Here is a 17,413-nt window from a genome sequence, read left to right as displayed (position 1 = left end):
GGTCGTCTGCTACTCAAGTTTAAGAACATAAGACAACATTTAAAAACAAGGTTATCTTAAAAAAAGATGGGAAAAAAAGGTTGACCTTTCGTATGATGTTGCATGATACTTGTTAGTGTACCATTAGTGAGGACACACTGCTGCAGATACTCCTTGCAGTGTGTATGATTCTTTTCAATTGTTAGAATTTCCCAGAAGAGTTTTTACAGTGTCTCTCTATCCATGTCTTCAGAAGAGGAAAGAGAAACAACCCATTGCTGTGATGTTTTCGGTTTCACTACATAGGGCCGTTTGTAAGCCGACCGGTTTCAGTGGTTTAGTGTTAATACACCACTTTCTTTAGGGCTATATAGTGCACCAGACTGCACGCCTTTATATTGTTTAAATGCAGCATTGTCTGCAGAGTTCAGTTGTATGTCCATCTGTTGGGGTGACAGGAGGGGAGGGGAAACAGAGACATATCTAAATTAACGTCTCTGAAATAAACTGCCTCTCTGCTATGATGTTGCAGAAAGAGCAGCTTACCCTTTCCTTGGTTTCTCTGTGTCCTGGATTGGGGCAGGGCAAAGTCGCAGGGTGCCTGGAGACCTTGCCAATCCCTGTTACATAGGGGCCAAAGATTCAGACATCAGCCATATTCATCTACTAGAAATGTTTAGGCAAGTGTTTGAATATCTTAGATTTGTTAAAAACCAGTTCCAATTATTTGTTATATTTTTTGGCGAACTGCGCTCTACAGCGTGGGCTCTTATTCAAAATACATTTACAATGCGATCTGCTGCGATTGCTTCTCTTTCTTAGGATTTCAGCACCTCGTGTGCGCATCTCTCTTGCGCTCGCCCCCAGGGAGGGGGGGAGCGCGAGAGAGCACGCATCATGCAAAGCAGAGGTCTTACCTTTCGCGCTGTCGGACTGCAGTTGCAGGGTCTGGCGAGCCGCGCGTGAATTCGGGAAGGCGGCGGCTCGTCAGATCGGGGGTTTAATGGTTGCCATGACGCTCAAGGCGTCATGTTGCCACAACAAAGATAGCCTCCCACCGCTTGAGAGGGGGGGCGCCACCTTGGAGTGTTTGGGGAACATTGTGTGTGACCTAAATGTTCAGTGTACTGTTCCCAGAAGGCGCTCAATTAGTGGGGACCACATCCGAAATGTATAAAATCGAATGTTCTGTGTATCAGTATAACCCACAAATGCACATAGTTGTTCAGAGGTGTGTGCAATCATGCCATGCTATACTCGTGCCACACTATAAAATCTGCTGGGTCCCAATCTTTTTGTCCGGGCAACATCTCTAGTTGTATATGGAAAAAAAAAAAAGAGAAAAACCCGCCTTGAAAAGACATTATAATCCACTTGCCTCTACAAGCACTGTTTTCTTTTTTTTTTTTCTCCATATACAACTAGAGATGTTTCCCGGACAAAAAGATTTGGATCGCAATTCCATCTTCTATGAGACTGCCCTAAAGCAGCACACTACTGGAAAGGGGTGCTGGGCCTCAACATCCCGTGGGACCCCGGAATCATCCTGCTGGGGGGCACGGGGGATGGGGATTTGCCGCTATCAGGGAACATGGCCCGCTTGTGCACACAGTTGTTAACAGCAGCCAAGAAAGCCCTTGCCCATCTTCGGAAGCACCCTGAAGGCCCCTCCATTCCACTATGGTGGGCCAAGTGTTGGGACATCATCATAGCGGAAAGGATTACAGCACTTTGCACGGGTAACCTCAATCCCTTCCGAAACACCTGGGCCCCATTCATGGCCTACGCAGAACGCTATCCAGCTCTCACGCAAAAGCCCCCAACCGCCCATTGGCTAGACTGAACTATAAGCCTGCGCACCCTCCCCAAACACAGCTTTTGACTGCTGGTCTCCCGGCTCCACGGCCAAACAACGCAAATAATGAGCTATGTGATACATTTTTGATTTTCTTAACACTGCAATGAACTGTGCCAATTTGAGCTGTTGCCAATACTGATGTCTACTGTTTAATTGTTTCTTTGGTTGATAATAAATTAAATATCCATGTTTAAAAAAAAAATTGGTTATGAAGAGAAGGAATGACCTACTATTATTCTTTCCCAGAACGCATTTGAGGAAATCCAAGTTTTATCATCGACAAAACAATCAAAAATATTTTCTCGGAAAGTGTCTAGTGCCATCACAGATAATAAGAAGGTGGTGTAAAGTCTGTGCAACATTTCGATTGCATAAAGAACAAATTGCTTTTGTAATGGTGTTATTGTCATAAATTGATTGAATCTCCCCTGTTCTTACAAGATTAAGTCTCACTCTGAGAAATTCAGTTCTCATATAGGAACTTGGAAAACAGGCAAGATAGTTTGGTAGATGACCACTCTGTTTATCAAAGATGGACAGTGAGCAGAATGTTGATTACTCCCGCATCTGCTCAATGATGAATATCCAGTAATTTCGTAGCAGGGCACGTTTTACACCAATGGGATTTTGGATAAGATCCTCTATGGCTCGGTCACATTGCTCCAGCATTGGTCTTGCCTGATTAGACAGATCCTGCAGAAACTGACTAATTCCGCTTTGAAGCTCTGCTGCTACATCTGTGTAAAGGGAATCTTTACTAGGAGAACACATTGACCTCAAGAGTATTAATAGCTTCCAGGTGAGTTGCGGTTTTAGGGAGTAAAGCCCTAATTCGTACTTCAAGTATGTAATAGGGTAGCTTGATGGAACATGGAGAATTGTTTTCCAAATTCTGCCCTTAAAAGTCATCCAATTGTGTTTATAAGAAAAAGGGGATGTGTCAAGGCCATAGAGTAAGGAAAGAATAACTTTAGCTTTATAAAATGTGATCAACAGCGATGTAGAGAATTTACAGAAAGTGATGTAGATCTTTTTCATCTGAGCTATGAGCTGAATTATCTTAAGCTCAAGATCTTGTTTGAGTAACTTTTTGGTGTGAACGGAGCAATGTTTTATGCCTAGATACATAGGTTCTGTGGCCACAGGCACAGTCTAATCTTTGAGCGATCTTTCGGGCGCTCCTAACGACAAGATTTTTGTTTTGGATGGGTTCACCATTAGGTCATTTGCTTCTGCATATGAACCCAAAGCGGAAAGGAGGTGTTGTAACCCTCTAAGAGAATAATCAAGCAAAACCACATCATCAGCGTAGGAGATCCAATACAATGACTGTTCACCAATCCTAGCGCTTGCTAATGATTGATGTTCTAATGCTTTGTTTGAATCAGCTAGATAGAGGTTGAAGAGGCATGCAGCTAGGATACATCCTTGTCTTACGACTCTTTCGGTGTATACTTCTGCAGACAAGTCACCCTTGGTATTTAATCTAACTTGAAGGGTTGTGTCCGTGTGCAGGTCTCTTAACATATCCCAGAGGCCACTCAGAATACCCCAAAGATGTAATTTTGCCCAGAGGCGCTCTCTGTTGACAGTATCAAAAGCTCTGGAGAGATCCAACCAAGCTGCATAGAGCATACAACTTTCTTTTTTTGATGTTAATTGTGAGAGTATTGCATAACTGGACCGTTTACAGAGGTTGAAAGGCCTCTTCTGAAACCTATCTGTAGTTTGGGTAGGATGTTTTCCTTAGTCATCCAGTCTTCCAGATGTTTTAGTGCGACTGCTCCGAATATCTTGCTATCTGCGTCCAAAAGGGCGATCGGACGATAGTTGGTAGGATCGGCCCGATCGCCTCTTTTGTAGATCGGTATCACAATAGCCAACTTCCATGAGGGAGGAAGCGTGGATGATTTCAATACTCTGTTAAATACCACCTTTAGAAAGGAGGCCCAGAGATCAGGATTCGATTTTAATATCACATTGGAAAGGCCATTTGGGCCTGCTGCTCTCGATGAGGACTTATTTATAAGGTTTACTATTATTTCTTCATCAAAGGACATTTGCCATTCTGCATCTAAATTACTCGATTGAGATGAGAGGAGGGGGGCTGCAGTAGATGGAGTCAAAATATTTGCAGCAGGCGGAATCAGAAAAGACGTTGCATTGCACCTGGCTCTGTGAAATTTTGATTCTTAATTAACTTCCAAAAGTTACATAGTTTTCGGTTATTAATGTTTTTAGCATAATTTCACCGTCCCTTTGGTGACAAAGATGGTAGTGAGCACGAGACCAATACAGTAGTTGTTACGTCTTGTACTCTTGATGTCTTTGTGTTTCGGATTGCAAGTGTCTGATGGCCTTCCTCATTTGCTTCTTTCTTAACCAGGTTTCCTCATTAAAGGAATGGGGATGCTTTTTCCTTGCAGCTACATTAATAGGGGAGGTATGATTTAATTTCCATAGGAAGTTCACATAACTTAATGGATTGTACTGTTCAGCTAAGACATCCCCTGCTATGTTATTCATCTTATTTCGTAGTTTGTTGTTCAAAGCATTACCATTATCCGGGAGGATAGCTCAGCGGCAACATGCACACCTTGGAAGCAAGACGACACGAAGCAACTGTCATGATCTCTGCTTCCAAAAGATCAGGGTTTTCCCAACTCCCTTGGAAGCAGATCCATAACCCAGGTTCCGAGTGCCAACCAGTCCCAATTGGGACCTTTTGGACCCTGTCCTGGCGCCAGTGGCACCAGGCTCATAAAGATGCCCAGTCCGAGCGCTGGAAGCGCCGGGCTCATAATGCTTGGGTGGACTTACCTGCAGCAGACCATGCTGCTTACTTGCCTGCCAGTTGAGTCTCTGATCCTCTTGTTTGGAACTACTTTTCCTGTTGGGTGGGGCAGGAGCCACTCCCTAGATTCAGAACACTGGAACTCTTCTGGAAAGCAGGAACTCTTTTCTTACCTAGGCGTGGCTGTGGAAGGAGACACCTAAGCACTACAGGAGGCTATTTAAACCACACCCGATGGATGAATCTTGCTTTGCGTTATTCTGCATCCTCAGCAGCAGAACGCTCATCGTGTCTTCTGCATCTGATCCTGGGCCTAAGGAAAAAGGCTTACCATTCTGAATCCAGTCTTCAGCAACACCTATAAAGACAAGAAAGAACAGGTTAGCATTACGGTCTTCAGTGACAGCTCTTCACTTACCTGATCCATCGGCTGTCACCAACGCCTCGCGCTGCATTCCGGCATCTGAAAGACAAAGGCTTACCTACTCTTCGTGCGCTCCGGAGGTCTTCACACTGCATTCCGGCATCTGAAAGACAAAAGCTTACCAACTCTTTGCACGCTCCGGAGGCCTTCGGCGCTGCATCCCGCATCTGAAAGACAAAACAAGGTGCGTTTAAAGACATTGGGGAACTTTAATACTCACGTGCCATTACTCCTTTCCACATCTAACCCAGTGGGTATTCCGGCACCCTGCAGCCGCCCCGAACTTGTACCTGCAAAATAAAAAGACAGTTAGAGCGCATCGTGAAGCAGGCAACAAGCGCTTACTTACGTGCTTCCAGGCGCTTCTATTCATCACACGGGCTCCATCTTCAACTCACTTCAGCCCGCCATCCGCCATCGCCGGAACCCTGCAAAACAAGAGACATCATTACTAAAGACTTTAAAGACATTAGAATTACTCGAAACTTACCGTTCGTGCAGTAAACGACAGACAGCAGTCCTCTGAAGTCAAGAGGCCTGCTCCCCTTATCCAGTGAAGAAACTGGTTACAGCACCCTGCCTCGAGGCAGATGGAGAGCACGGCGTTCACTTACCTAAGGTGAGAGCGTTAACCTTTGGGGTTCTACAGGAGAAGAGAAAGGGAAGAAGAGAGAGACATTCAATAACCCAGTTCATTAATCCCACATTTTCTATCTGCAGACATCTTACCCTTCGAGCCAGACATACAGTGCACAGAGGTCCAGCCCAAAGAGCCAGCCGTGTGTTACACATCACCTTTGAAGATACGGTACACGCCCAGTCAAGACCGGCGCCTCTACGGGAATCAGGTGAGCGTTACAGCAACACAGGTTCGATCCCCGGGTCCGCGCTTAGAAACCTCTGGGTGTTTAAGCGCCTTATAAATATGTAACTAAGACAAAAACAATTACACAACTTTAAAAAAAAAACAATTCCTGCAACAGCGCCTCGATGCCCGCGGGCTGTGAGCGTGCTTTAAAAATGAAAAATAAAATAGATAGAACATTTTTATTTGAGCAAGTGTTTCTTTCCATTATTAACATATAGATCAAACATCTCAGAACGGATATTAGGGCTACATATTAGAATCATTATGGCTGAAATTCTATTGTGGTTGCTTAGTCCCTCATCTAATACCTGAAATGATTTACAGGACATAAATAGATCAACAGAAAGAAAAATATAGTCTAGAATAGATCTAGAGGAACCTTGGGACCAAGTAGAAGCTGCAGGGATATCACCTATTACATTCCCATTGAGCATTTTTAGGTTCCAGCTTTGCAGAAAACATGCCCATTTTTCACCATTTACAGTAGTTTGTTTAATCAAAGAAGACGAACATTCAGTCAAAAACGGAGTGCACTGAGTTGAAATCGCCCGACAGTAGTAGTCCAGCTGTAGTATACTTTTTGGTAGCCGTTAATATTAGGTCTTACAATGATTCCATAAAATCAATTAGGTTGGAAGAGGCAGAGTTCAAGTAGATATTAATCACTATTATTGGTTGGAGATTATTAGAGCCTTTAAGAGTTATGAAGGTGGCCAGCAAACCTTGGGTGGTAGATATTAATTCAAGTGATGCTATGCTGGATGCACGTACTGAGATCAGGAGCCCGCCCGCATGCCGACCAAATTCTCCTCTAAATGCTGGTTGGTCTAAGATTAGGAAACCATCCAAATTCAAACATTCTAATAGGCAGGTTTCTTGAAATAGGATTAGATCGTAGTTCCTAAAAATCTCTTCTTGCAAGGGTTTGATTTTGAATGATCCGGAACCTCGTGTGTTCCAATCGAGGAATTTCAAGTCATATTCTACTATAGCGACTGAACATCTCACTTCATCTTTTCACAAATGTGTTCAATAATCTCAGGCAAGAGTTCCCATATTGGAGATGTCGCAGGCATTGGGGCGCTCTTTCTTTCCATAATGGAAACATTTGAGTTGAAAGCTGATGTTAGGCCGGAGATAATTGTGGAATTTGGATAAGCAGGGTGGAGGAACCCCTTTTTATGCTTCTGCCTTCCTTGGAAAACTTTGGAACTGCTCTTGATCTTTAAAATTGTGCACACATACTATCATCGCCCACAGAAGAGCACTCTGGGAATGTCTGCCTACCAGGGAGAGATGTGCTTGATCTATCGTGAGCCCCTGTGCGAGCTTACCCGGGCCAATTTGTTGAAGCAGCATGTTTTCGATATAGTTTGTTGGGTCTCGTCCCTCTACACCCTCCGGAAGTCCCATAATTCGACCATTACGCCTTGACCTCCTTCAGCATCCTCAAATGTATACTTGCAAGACTTATTCCTAGTCTTGAGCTCTTTCACAGCATTTTTCTGTATCTCAGTGGCACCCACATTGTCAGATAGCTTTGTTTCACCATTTGTCACCACCTGCCAATGATCAGACATCCCATCTCTAGAGGCTGACATCCACCTGTACCTCAAATTTTGGATTCAAATGAGATGTGCAATGTTGCAATAGCTTCAAGAAGCCTATTATCGCCACCATGTTCCTTCTGGCTGTGATCCACATTCTGTAATTTCCAGCTGCAGCAAGGGGACCCTTTTTGGAGCAGTCTTCTGTACATAGGAAGCCATCTTGGCCTGGTTTGACCTTCTCTTTACTGTAGGATTCGACATGTGTATGGAACATCCACCTCGCAAATTTCATGTCAGCAACACTGGTCCAAACGGCTACTTTGTGCAAGGGCTCAACCCGTATATCAATGTCTCCCAGGTGGGGTGTAGCTCAGGGGTTCCTCCAGTAGTGTAAACTCAGAGAGGCGAGGTGCTCCTCATAACAGGCAACCTTAAACAAGCATTACTGTAGAGGCACAAACTCTGTCTCGGCAAAAGCCTATCCTTGCTTGTGTATTGTGTTGCCAGAGATCCAATCAGGCCAGCAGGCACTTTCCCACCCATAATTATCATGTGCTGGGCCAGGTCCAAATGGAGTGGAACTACCCAAGAATCTTCTGCAGCCCAGGTGGCGATAAGGGAAAACATTGTCTGTTAATGAGGGATGCAATAACCAATTGCATGGGGACTGCCAGAGCGTATTAGTATTGTCAAGGCTCTGAGTCGCTCCATATGGATGCAGGGTGGATCACCCCAGCAACATCACGTCTCCCAACCGTTCGCTCATCTTCCAACACTGAGGCTAATCTCTAGGGCCAAGGCCTCCATCGGCTAGGTTCATGCTGCACGGCAGAGTCCTTCTCTCCCCCAATCTGACATGTCGGTAATTGCTGTGCCCGCAGCGGTCCAACACCATCCGCCAGCTTACTGTCACAAGTCAGGAGGAGCACTGCCCATACCTCAGTCACAACACAGGTGCCGAGGGAGACCCAAACATTCCGCCGGTCCTCTACTCCAGCCCACAGCTTCAGATCGTAGTGCTGTCTACCATCTTGAGACGTGCCCCTCACCTGCGGAGCCAGTGTTGACTCCTTTGTGGTGAAGGTGTTCCTTTCCACACTCGGCCAGTAGTATGCCCAGATGTTCCACTAGTGGGGCACCAACGTTGCAGCCCAAAGACTCACTCTCACACAGCTTAAAGAAATCATCCTTCAGGTTCATATTCTGGAGCCTCCATCTACCACGTCACATGCCATCCAGCGACCACCCTAAATCCCCTGAAGAAGGTTAAAAGACAACATTGTCATAGGACAGGTGAAAATCTCGTGGCAGAGCCATTTTAGAGTATATGGGATTCTATATGGTTTTAGGGGGTAAAATGCAAAAGTGCAAGAGACTACCCAAAAGAAAAGACTGTAAAAATATCCCCTGCCAACAGCCCATCCTGGACGCATCATGCATGAAATGACAAAGTAGCTAAAACAAAGTTATAGGGACATTAAGTGTCCCTACCGCACTTCACTGAAGATGATGTCTACAAGAAAAACAAAGAACTTTTCAATGGAGAACAGAGTTCCCCTGCACTGATGGCCATGGGGACTGGTCAGTTCCCCAAAACAGATGAGCTTAGCGAGGTAACTGGAGCAAAAAGGCTTCACTTACCTCCAAAAGTCAGGAAAGGTTCAAAACCATTTTAAAAAGAAGAGAGTCCCTGATGTCTTATGGAGGGAAAGCAGCCAAACGTAAAACTTTTCCTAATGGGGCAGAGATTTGTGAAGATCGGCTGCATAACTTTGCGCTTTTCTTTTTGTAGAATAACGTTTTCTATACATTGTTTTCTTCTACAGGTGAATGAAGTATGAACACGTTGAGTTCTAGGGTTTCTGTTGAGCTAATTATGATACAGTTGTGAGCACTACACTAAAACCATTGACTCACAAGCAATTGGCACTGAACACCATGGAGTCAAGATCACTCAAAATTCAGATGGAGTTCTCCTTAAATAACTAAAAGGAGACAGGAGTGTTTCCCCATCAAGTTAACCAAGATCTACTGAGCACCGTATAAGGGTATTCCCACCTAAATACTGCATTATTAAACTTTGACAGCATTATTATGGCATATATGAACTTAAGAGGCCTTCTGGTGTGACATGTTGACACCGCACTTATGATTCAGTAAGCCTAAGTGGGTTTTTTTGTTTTCTTTTTAGCAAAATGCGAGCATAATCAGAGTATCAGTCAACCTTGGATGTCAAATGTGTGCTGACTGATATCAGGCAGCTATGCCTTACCTATTGTGATTAATGGATGAACGGTGCAGCAACCTAGCAAAACGGCAAAGTAGAAAGTAACTCAGGCAATAAAATCCATATTTAAAGAAGCCCACAGAAAGGAAATATTTGTCTGCAACATTCTAAAACCTTCGAAAAATGTTTGCCTGCTCCTTTTGCGCCATTAAAGCAAACTTATAATGTCTGTCCATAAATTATTTGTACTTTAATTGCAATGTAAGCTACTTTTGCAAGACTGCCTGAAAGCAATTCATAGGACCTTTTAAAAATTATTTTGAAGCAGAAGTGCAAAATTGTATTTTTTAGCACGCCATGCTAGGTTTTGGGGGATCCATGCATGTGCTAGGGAAGGTCGTATGGAAAGCACAGTTCCATGAAAACGTTTAGCAGTCAGCTGCATTTCTGGTTATTTTACAAGGCCTACACTCTTCCTTTGCAATGTGGACTAATTATAGCAACTCGAACTGTGCTGTTGCAGACTCGGGCAGAGTGAAGCACCGCCCTTTACCAAACTGTGGCCTTACTCAAGGAACGGATATCATGAAATAACATAAAACATCACACAACTATCTACATAGCGCAATGAAACCTCACAAAACGGATACACAATTAAAGTGCTACTGGTAAATTGTGAAACATGTATTTAAATTATTAGTGCTGTGTCATAGGTGTCTCTTTCAGTGACCAAGACAATAATCTGCACTTTAGCCCAAATAGGGCATTTAATGCCACCAACCATAGATTGTTCACATTTTTCCAACAGTAGAAATAAGAAGAGAGAAGGATGATCAAGCCCAGACATATCAAAGTAAAGCCTGTACTTATCCTGAAGGGGAAGTAACTTCTGGGAGTCAGTGACATAATACAGCGTGCACGTGGCCCTTATATCACCCCCCTCAGACCTTCTCCTGAAGAGATCATGCAAGAGCACAACACGCACAAGTGAAAAGCCACTTCTCAAAATTAGATCTTTTGTGGGAAAATGTGATTTCTATAAACTTTAAAGCAAAGGCTAAATACACTATTAAAAAAAAATGGTTCTGGGTTAACACAGCAAATTTCTCATTTGATTTCTTTCAACAGCAAATACTACCCAATAGGTACATGTTTAAAGCTCACATATGACCTTTTCGTTTTCAATGTGCAATGTACTAAAAATGGGTGACACCCTACAAGGCGGATTTTGAAAAATCAAAAGAAATAGTATTTCTCCTTTTCCCATTCATATCACTTGCATACAAATCATACGTCAAGCATTAAGAAACATTTTCTTTTGGATTCCAAAATGGTTTTATTTGACAAATGTAGATTAGCCTGAGATCTCCTCATCTCATTCTCGACTGACATGACATGTTTTGACTCAAGTGCATCTAGTTAAACTAATCTTCTTCAGGGTCCTGAATCAATATGGCATTGTCCTATGGGGTGCTTCCTTCCTTAACACAAAGTTTATATAAATCTAATTTTAAAAAACACAATACATTTGACTTTAGTGGGATGGTCAAGCAGGTTCTATAAATGTATGGAATGGAACACCGACCAAAAGCCTTTCCATCAATACAGATATTGGACAATTACCTGAATCTACACTGGTAGTCTTTTACTAGTGATCACGATCCCCGCAGGGAGGAAGGATAGTTCAGGGGCAACGTGTTTGTCTTGGGAGCAAGACAATGCAGCGCAACACAAATTCGAATCCCGATCCCGCACTTAGATACCACTCGTTGGTATTGAGCGCATTATAAATGAACAATTAAAAACATGTTTAAAAACAAGGCTTAAGCCTTCAAAAAAAGGTGTGGTGGTTACAGACCTGACAGTATCCGATGTTTGGATTTCGGAAGGCGTAGGCCGTTAGCACTCTTCGCAGGGCTGCAATGCCCATTTCGTTCTGGAAGGCAGGGTGCTCGGGCAGAGACCGGTGCAAATCCCGCTCAATCTCTTCCGTGGCAAGGTTGTACTTTCCCATGGACTTCTCAACCAGCTCTTCATAGTAGCCTGGGTGTGTGGCCATTTCATTAATAGCACCTATTTGCATGAAATAAGAGCAGAAAACACAAGCACAGGATGAGGAAGACAGCAAGGGAGGTCAGTCGTTCATTATGAAGAGTCACCAGTCAGCTGCCAGTAGGTAATGGTGATATAGTGAACTAAACTAAACACAAGCTTTCACGGTTTACATTTTCTCAGACTGAACTAGGCACAATCCTCATCAAAACGTACTTGATTGCTGACTATCAACAATACTACCTGTATCTTTACTCTGCAATATAACTGCATCAGGGGCGGCACTGAACACGCTCCTGGAGCAGATCCATCCCAAAATCCCCCCTGCTCACTCTGTCAGCAAGTCTCCCGTGATTGCCATTGTGCTTTTTCATAATTAATATGTTAATTGATTTATGAAAACAAAAATGAATGTTTACCCTCTCCACATCCCCATCACAAAACCCGAATATACCCTGAATCTAGCCTTAAGTTCCTCTCCAAGCTTTGCCCTCCCTGTACTTCAACCTGGGTCATTGAAAACAGTGCTATCCTTTTTAGATTTGGAAAGCCTGCAATAAGAACATAAGCTGGACACACTGTCAAAAGGAATGATTTGAGAACTCGGGGGCAGAGGGGTGGGGTGCGGAAGGGGGTCTCATCAGATTAATATATCACCGTTTGTATGACCCGATACCATTCAGTTAGACTGTAGTCTGACACTTTACAACATGTTGACGTTGTGCTTAGCAGAGCTTCTATTTTTGCCAAAGTTCATTTCTTGAAGTCAGTCAAAAGAAGCTCGTGATTGGGGCCTCCTGGAATCTTCCACGCCATGGCTAGTCTCTGTTTGCCCATAATAAACACCAAGTCGACCAATCTTTCAAATTGTTTCCTTTTCTTTACCTTACATCACCCATTAGGGTAGTATGCATTCTAATGGGTCATGTTTAATCCATTACTTCCCCAAATCATTTTCTTTTCATATTATTCCTTCCCAGAATTCCCTTGCACTAGAACAATATCAGAACATAAGCAGGGTAGCAGCTTTATTGTGAAAACATTCAATGGGCTCAGAGGGTAACGCCTTTGTGAATCGTCACGGAGTTAACTGTGCTCTAAGTAGGATACAGTATTGAAACGGGAATTCCTAAACACTGACTGTGGGTACAACAAAATCCTGAGCCATTGTGAGTCACTTCCATGTCGGTCTCTAAGTCATTACCAACTTTCAAGACAGCATTATGTAGTTCGTTCAGTATCATTCTATAAGCTCCAGATCCCAGTTTAGACTCATTGACCTAATTCAAAGATCATGCAGACCAACGTGTCCGTTTCAGGTTGTCAGGGTAATGACTTGCATCTTTCTCTGGCCCTACCAGTATGGCTTGCATAGATTAGAAACTGTCCAGCTGCCATGGCATATTGGCTGTGGAGCTGTGAGAACGGCAGCTGTAGTCAGTCACTAAAAAAATAAGTGCAGACCGACCATCCCCCAGACACCTACTCAGTATAAATCCTTCTGTGCCATTCCATCAAACTAATAGACCCGGTTATCAGGCGCACACTTGGTAAGTAAGGTGTTTGAACTCGTTGTTTATTGGCGTCCAGCGCCATATGTTCCGACCAACAGTTAACAAATAGGGTGATTGTGTGCAACCAGGAGTTACGCATAAACCCTACTTTATGACCCAACCTTTAAACATACCACCAAAGAGATGTTGGTCGGAGGTCTCTGCAGCCCAGAAACTGTATCACATGTGGCAGTTTTGCAGTTATGAAATTAATCTCAAAATCGGACACTGGCCATTCTCCCTCATCATAGAGTTTCTGTAACTTTAACAGCGCTATTCTGTCTGGGCCTGGGCCACAACTGTCTTATTATTTTGTTCATCATTTCAACGAATCTGTTGGACATGTTAAATGGAATGTTTGCAAAGTAGTATACTAATCTGGGCAGTACTACCATTTTCAACAAGGTCACTATACCCTTTAATGACACAGAGGGTGGCCCAAAAGTCTGAGAGCTTTTCTATTTCTGTTAAGGGGCAGGGGGGTGGTAGCTGGGGAAGATTGTGGGGAATTGGTGCATCTGACCAGGATCACGATTTTCAGCATGCCTAAATATTTCATTGTTGTTTAATCCATGGTATTGGGAGTTTCGGTAAACCAGCCTCTTCAAATTGGACCACAGCTGCATGGAAACAGTATGGACTTACCCCACTTAACACAGAGTGGATAGACCCCCCAAAGTTCTTAAAAGCTTCTAGAATGGAATGCAGATTTGTTTCCAGATTACGCAAGTACAATAATATGTCACCTGCATATAATGATACAAAATGGGTCTTACCTCTCACCAATATTCCCAATTCATGAAAATCATTCCTATGGAGAAATGGCAATAGCTCATTCGCCAAGGGGAAAGCGGGCATCCCAGACGTGTTCCAGATTCTACTTCCCATGTCTTCGATATCGTTCATCCTGTTCTTACACTTGTCATAGGTGAGGTATACAACAGGCAGATCCATTGCATCAATCCATCACCAAGAATATATTTAGCTAAGGTGATAAAAAGCATCGCCAAACGGCGCCCCTATATGGCATGCTCAGGCTCGTTATCCTAGGGAAGAAGTGGTCTGTTTCAGGGTTTGGTGCATAGGTGTTCATTAATCAAACATACAGTATGATCTTCTTATCTGCCCACATTTATGACTGTCAGTCCTTCCTTGTCGTAGTGTGTGTTATCAATTAAAAATAGGATGTCACTGGAGATCAAAATCAATACTCTACTAGAGTAAGTTGAATATTCTGAGGTGCATCCTTTACCGCCCCGTCTCTTAATAAATCTATCCCGCCTCTTGTGAGGTGAGTTTCTCAAAAAAAGTGCTGTTCCAATCTTTTCCCTCCTAAGGAGGGCTCGTACACAAAAGTCTACCTTTTAAGTATTGCGCTTTTGTAATATAGGGCTGCAGCAGAAACCTCAATCGGTGATGCATACAGTGTGGAAGAGACCCTATTCTCTGACAGCTGCAGCTACTGTGAAGTGTTAATGTTTGGTTATTAGCAGTTTAATGTGGCAATAAGACCCGAGGAGGCGGGCTAATACCGCCCCAGGTAATGCCCGGGGCCGTAGCTATAGGCTGAGCGTAGCGAGGGCCTTTACGAAGCCCCCGGGCATTACCTGGGGCGCTATTGGCCCGCCAGCGAGGGTTTTATTGCCATTAGTACCCCGGCCCGTTGGATCGGGGTGCTAATGGCATTTTTTTCTGTTCCAAATCTTTTGGAACAGAAAAAAAAAAAAAAAAGCAACAAAAATGGCCGCCGCCATGGAAAGGGAAAACATAGTCCGTTTTCCCTTTCCATGGCGGCCATCAGGAGCAGACGCGCTGGGAACACAAGTGTTCCCAGCGCGTTCGCTTCCAAGACCAGAAGAAAAAAGAAGGTAAGTGGGGTCGGGAGGCGGAAGGGAGGGGATGCGGAGGAAGAAAAAAAAATAAAAAAAATATGTACCGCGGTCTCCGGTGGGGGACGATGGAAGCCTCCAGCCGTGTGGAGGCTTGGAGCGGGGATGGCCCCGCTCCGAGTCTCCACACGGCTGGAGGTTTCCATCGTCCCCGTCGGAGACTGCGGGATACAAGGTAGGTGGGGTGGGGTGGGGAGGGAGGAGGGAGGAAAGGCTTGGGGAAAAAAGAAATCTTACCCGAGTCCCCGGCGGGGGATGAAGGAAGCCTCCAGCCATGGGGAGGCTCGGAGCGGGGATTTCCCCGCTTCGAGCCTCCTCATTGGCTGAGGGTCTGCCACGCCCCTCGCCGGGAACAGAGTAGCCGGCACGCACGGCGGGGACGGGAATACCGTGTGGTATGGCTCGCAAATGAGCCAATCGCCACACAGTATTCCTGTTCAGCCGCGCGTGCCGGGTACTAATGGCATATATGCATTTCCAAGCTCGAGATGGCTTTCCAGTCTGTACTTCTACCAAAGTAAATTGAATCAGAAAGTAAACTTTTTGAACATTTTGGAAAGCGGACTAATCCATGATGTTTGCTTGTTAAATACTCAACATGTTTGCCTTTTTCGGCACTCTACATTTCTGTCACTTTGTTTCAGGCTCGCAGTGGCCTAAAGCGCAATAGGCCCATGTCCGAACCAAAAGCACAAAATGCTGGTGTGGGCCAGTTTTTTGGGTCAAAGTGGGCCACTTTTGTGGCCAATGTCGGTCAGTTTGAGTTCCTTCACTATGCATATAGTAGGTTTGACCAGTGTTGCTGAATAAACATTCTTTACAAGGCACACCTTGCATCACATTTGATCACAAAACGCCCCCTTGGATACCATTCAAACAGTGTCATGAAAGGAATCAATAGCCTTTTGCACCTGTGGGCCACTTTTTCATTGGTGCCCAAGACAATTTTATAGCGCAGTCCAACCCTGCTTTGTGCTAAGAAAAAAACTGCAAGTCTGTAGTCAAACAATGGCTAAAAGCAAGTGACTATCACACACGCTCTTCTGGCCTATGTCTTTATAGCTTCAAATGTACAATAACCCATAGGAAGGTTTAGAGCAAACTCAAGTTGTCCCATGTCAGGTGTGAAATAAATTAGCCAGTCCTGATGTTTAGGTTCACTTCATCACTGTGGCTTCTCACTAGTGATGCCGGATGAAAAAAGCGGGCTGTGGTTTGTCAGTGTTACTAGAGTATGTGGGCGTTTGACCATCCATGCTCAGCAGTTAGTTTATGCGAAGTCACGTGCACATTACTGTTGCATGGGAAAACAAAATATTTAGTATGAGGAAGGAGAGAAATTAGTATATGTGACAACTTCCTCGCAACAGAGTCCCAAAATTAAGAAGATAATCAAGAAAAACTAGACTACTTTGACTCTTGACCCAATGATGAAGACTTTTCCCGGAACCACCCTTATTTGCTTGCAACAAAAGCAAATCAATAAAAGAACATTTGATCAAAGCAGACTTTGCGGCAAAAAGAGAAACTTTGGAAAACTATAAAGGAACGGTACCATGTTACAATTGCAACAACTGTAACAACTTTATCAAGGGCAGCAGTATTAACCATCCCCACAAAGGGTACACGATTAACCTCCACCACTCTTCAACATGTGATTCAAAAAATGTGGTATATGGAATAAGATGTCCTTGTGGCATATATTACGTGGGAATGACAACCAGAAAGGTAAAAACTAGATGGTCCGAACACAAGTCAAATATAAGGACAAACTCAGTAAAATCATCAGTAGCACAACACTTCACAAAAGAAAGACATAACATTGCACAAATAAGATTCATCATACTGGAACAAGTCAAACAATCAAGAAGAGGTGGAAACTTAAACAAGATCCTGCTCCAGAAAGAAACTTACTCGATAGAAAAACTCAATTCCATGCAGCCAAATGGAATGAATGCGGACTGGGACATAAGTTGCTTTCTATGAATTGAAAAATTCAATCAGAATATCTGACCTAGATGATTTATCACGTGAAATTATCACGTATTAATTGTAAAAAAACAGCAAACGAAAGAATTGCAAAATTTCAGCGACAACACAGAAGTTATATTAATTGGTTAAATGTGACTGATAGACTTGCACCAAAATGCACAACAGCAGAACGAATCCACAAAACATCCAATGTTATAAAACAAACAATAGTGACAAGTTGCTAACAA

The 17,413-nt window shown here is 43.7% G+C and overlaps 1 protein-coding gene across 1 annotated transcript in view; it reads right to left on the bottom strand.

Annotated features, from left to right (window-relative positions):
- The window catches only part of TBC1D9 (TBC1 domain family member 9), a 573,450-nt gene that overhangs the window by 236,135 nt on the left and 319,902 nt on the right, over positions 1-17,413 (bottom strand). Inside the window, exon 10 of the mRNA XM_069631194.1 lies at positions 11,559-11,773. Within this exon, the coding sequence (XP_069487295.1) occupies positions 11,559-11,773 (215 nt within the window). The remainder of the gene's footprint in view (positions 1-11,558; positions 11,774-17,413) is intronic.

The sequence above is a fragment of the Ambystoma mexicanum genome, chromosome 6q, assembly GCF_040938575.1.
Source record: "Ambystoma mexicanum isolate Mex_15411 chromosome 6q, UKY_AmexF1_1, whole genome shotgun sequence".
NCBI lineage: Eukaryota > Metazoa > Chordata > Amphibia > Caudata > Ambystomatidae > Ambystoma > Ambystoma mexicanum.
The sequence above is the reverse complement of the archived record's forward strand: the minus strand, read 5'-3'. Positions and strand labels throughout refer to the sequence as shown.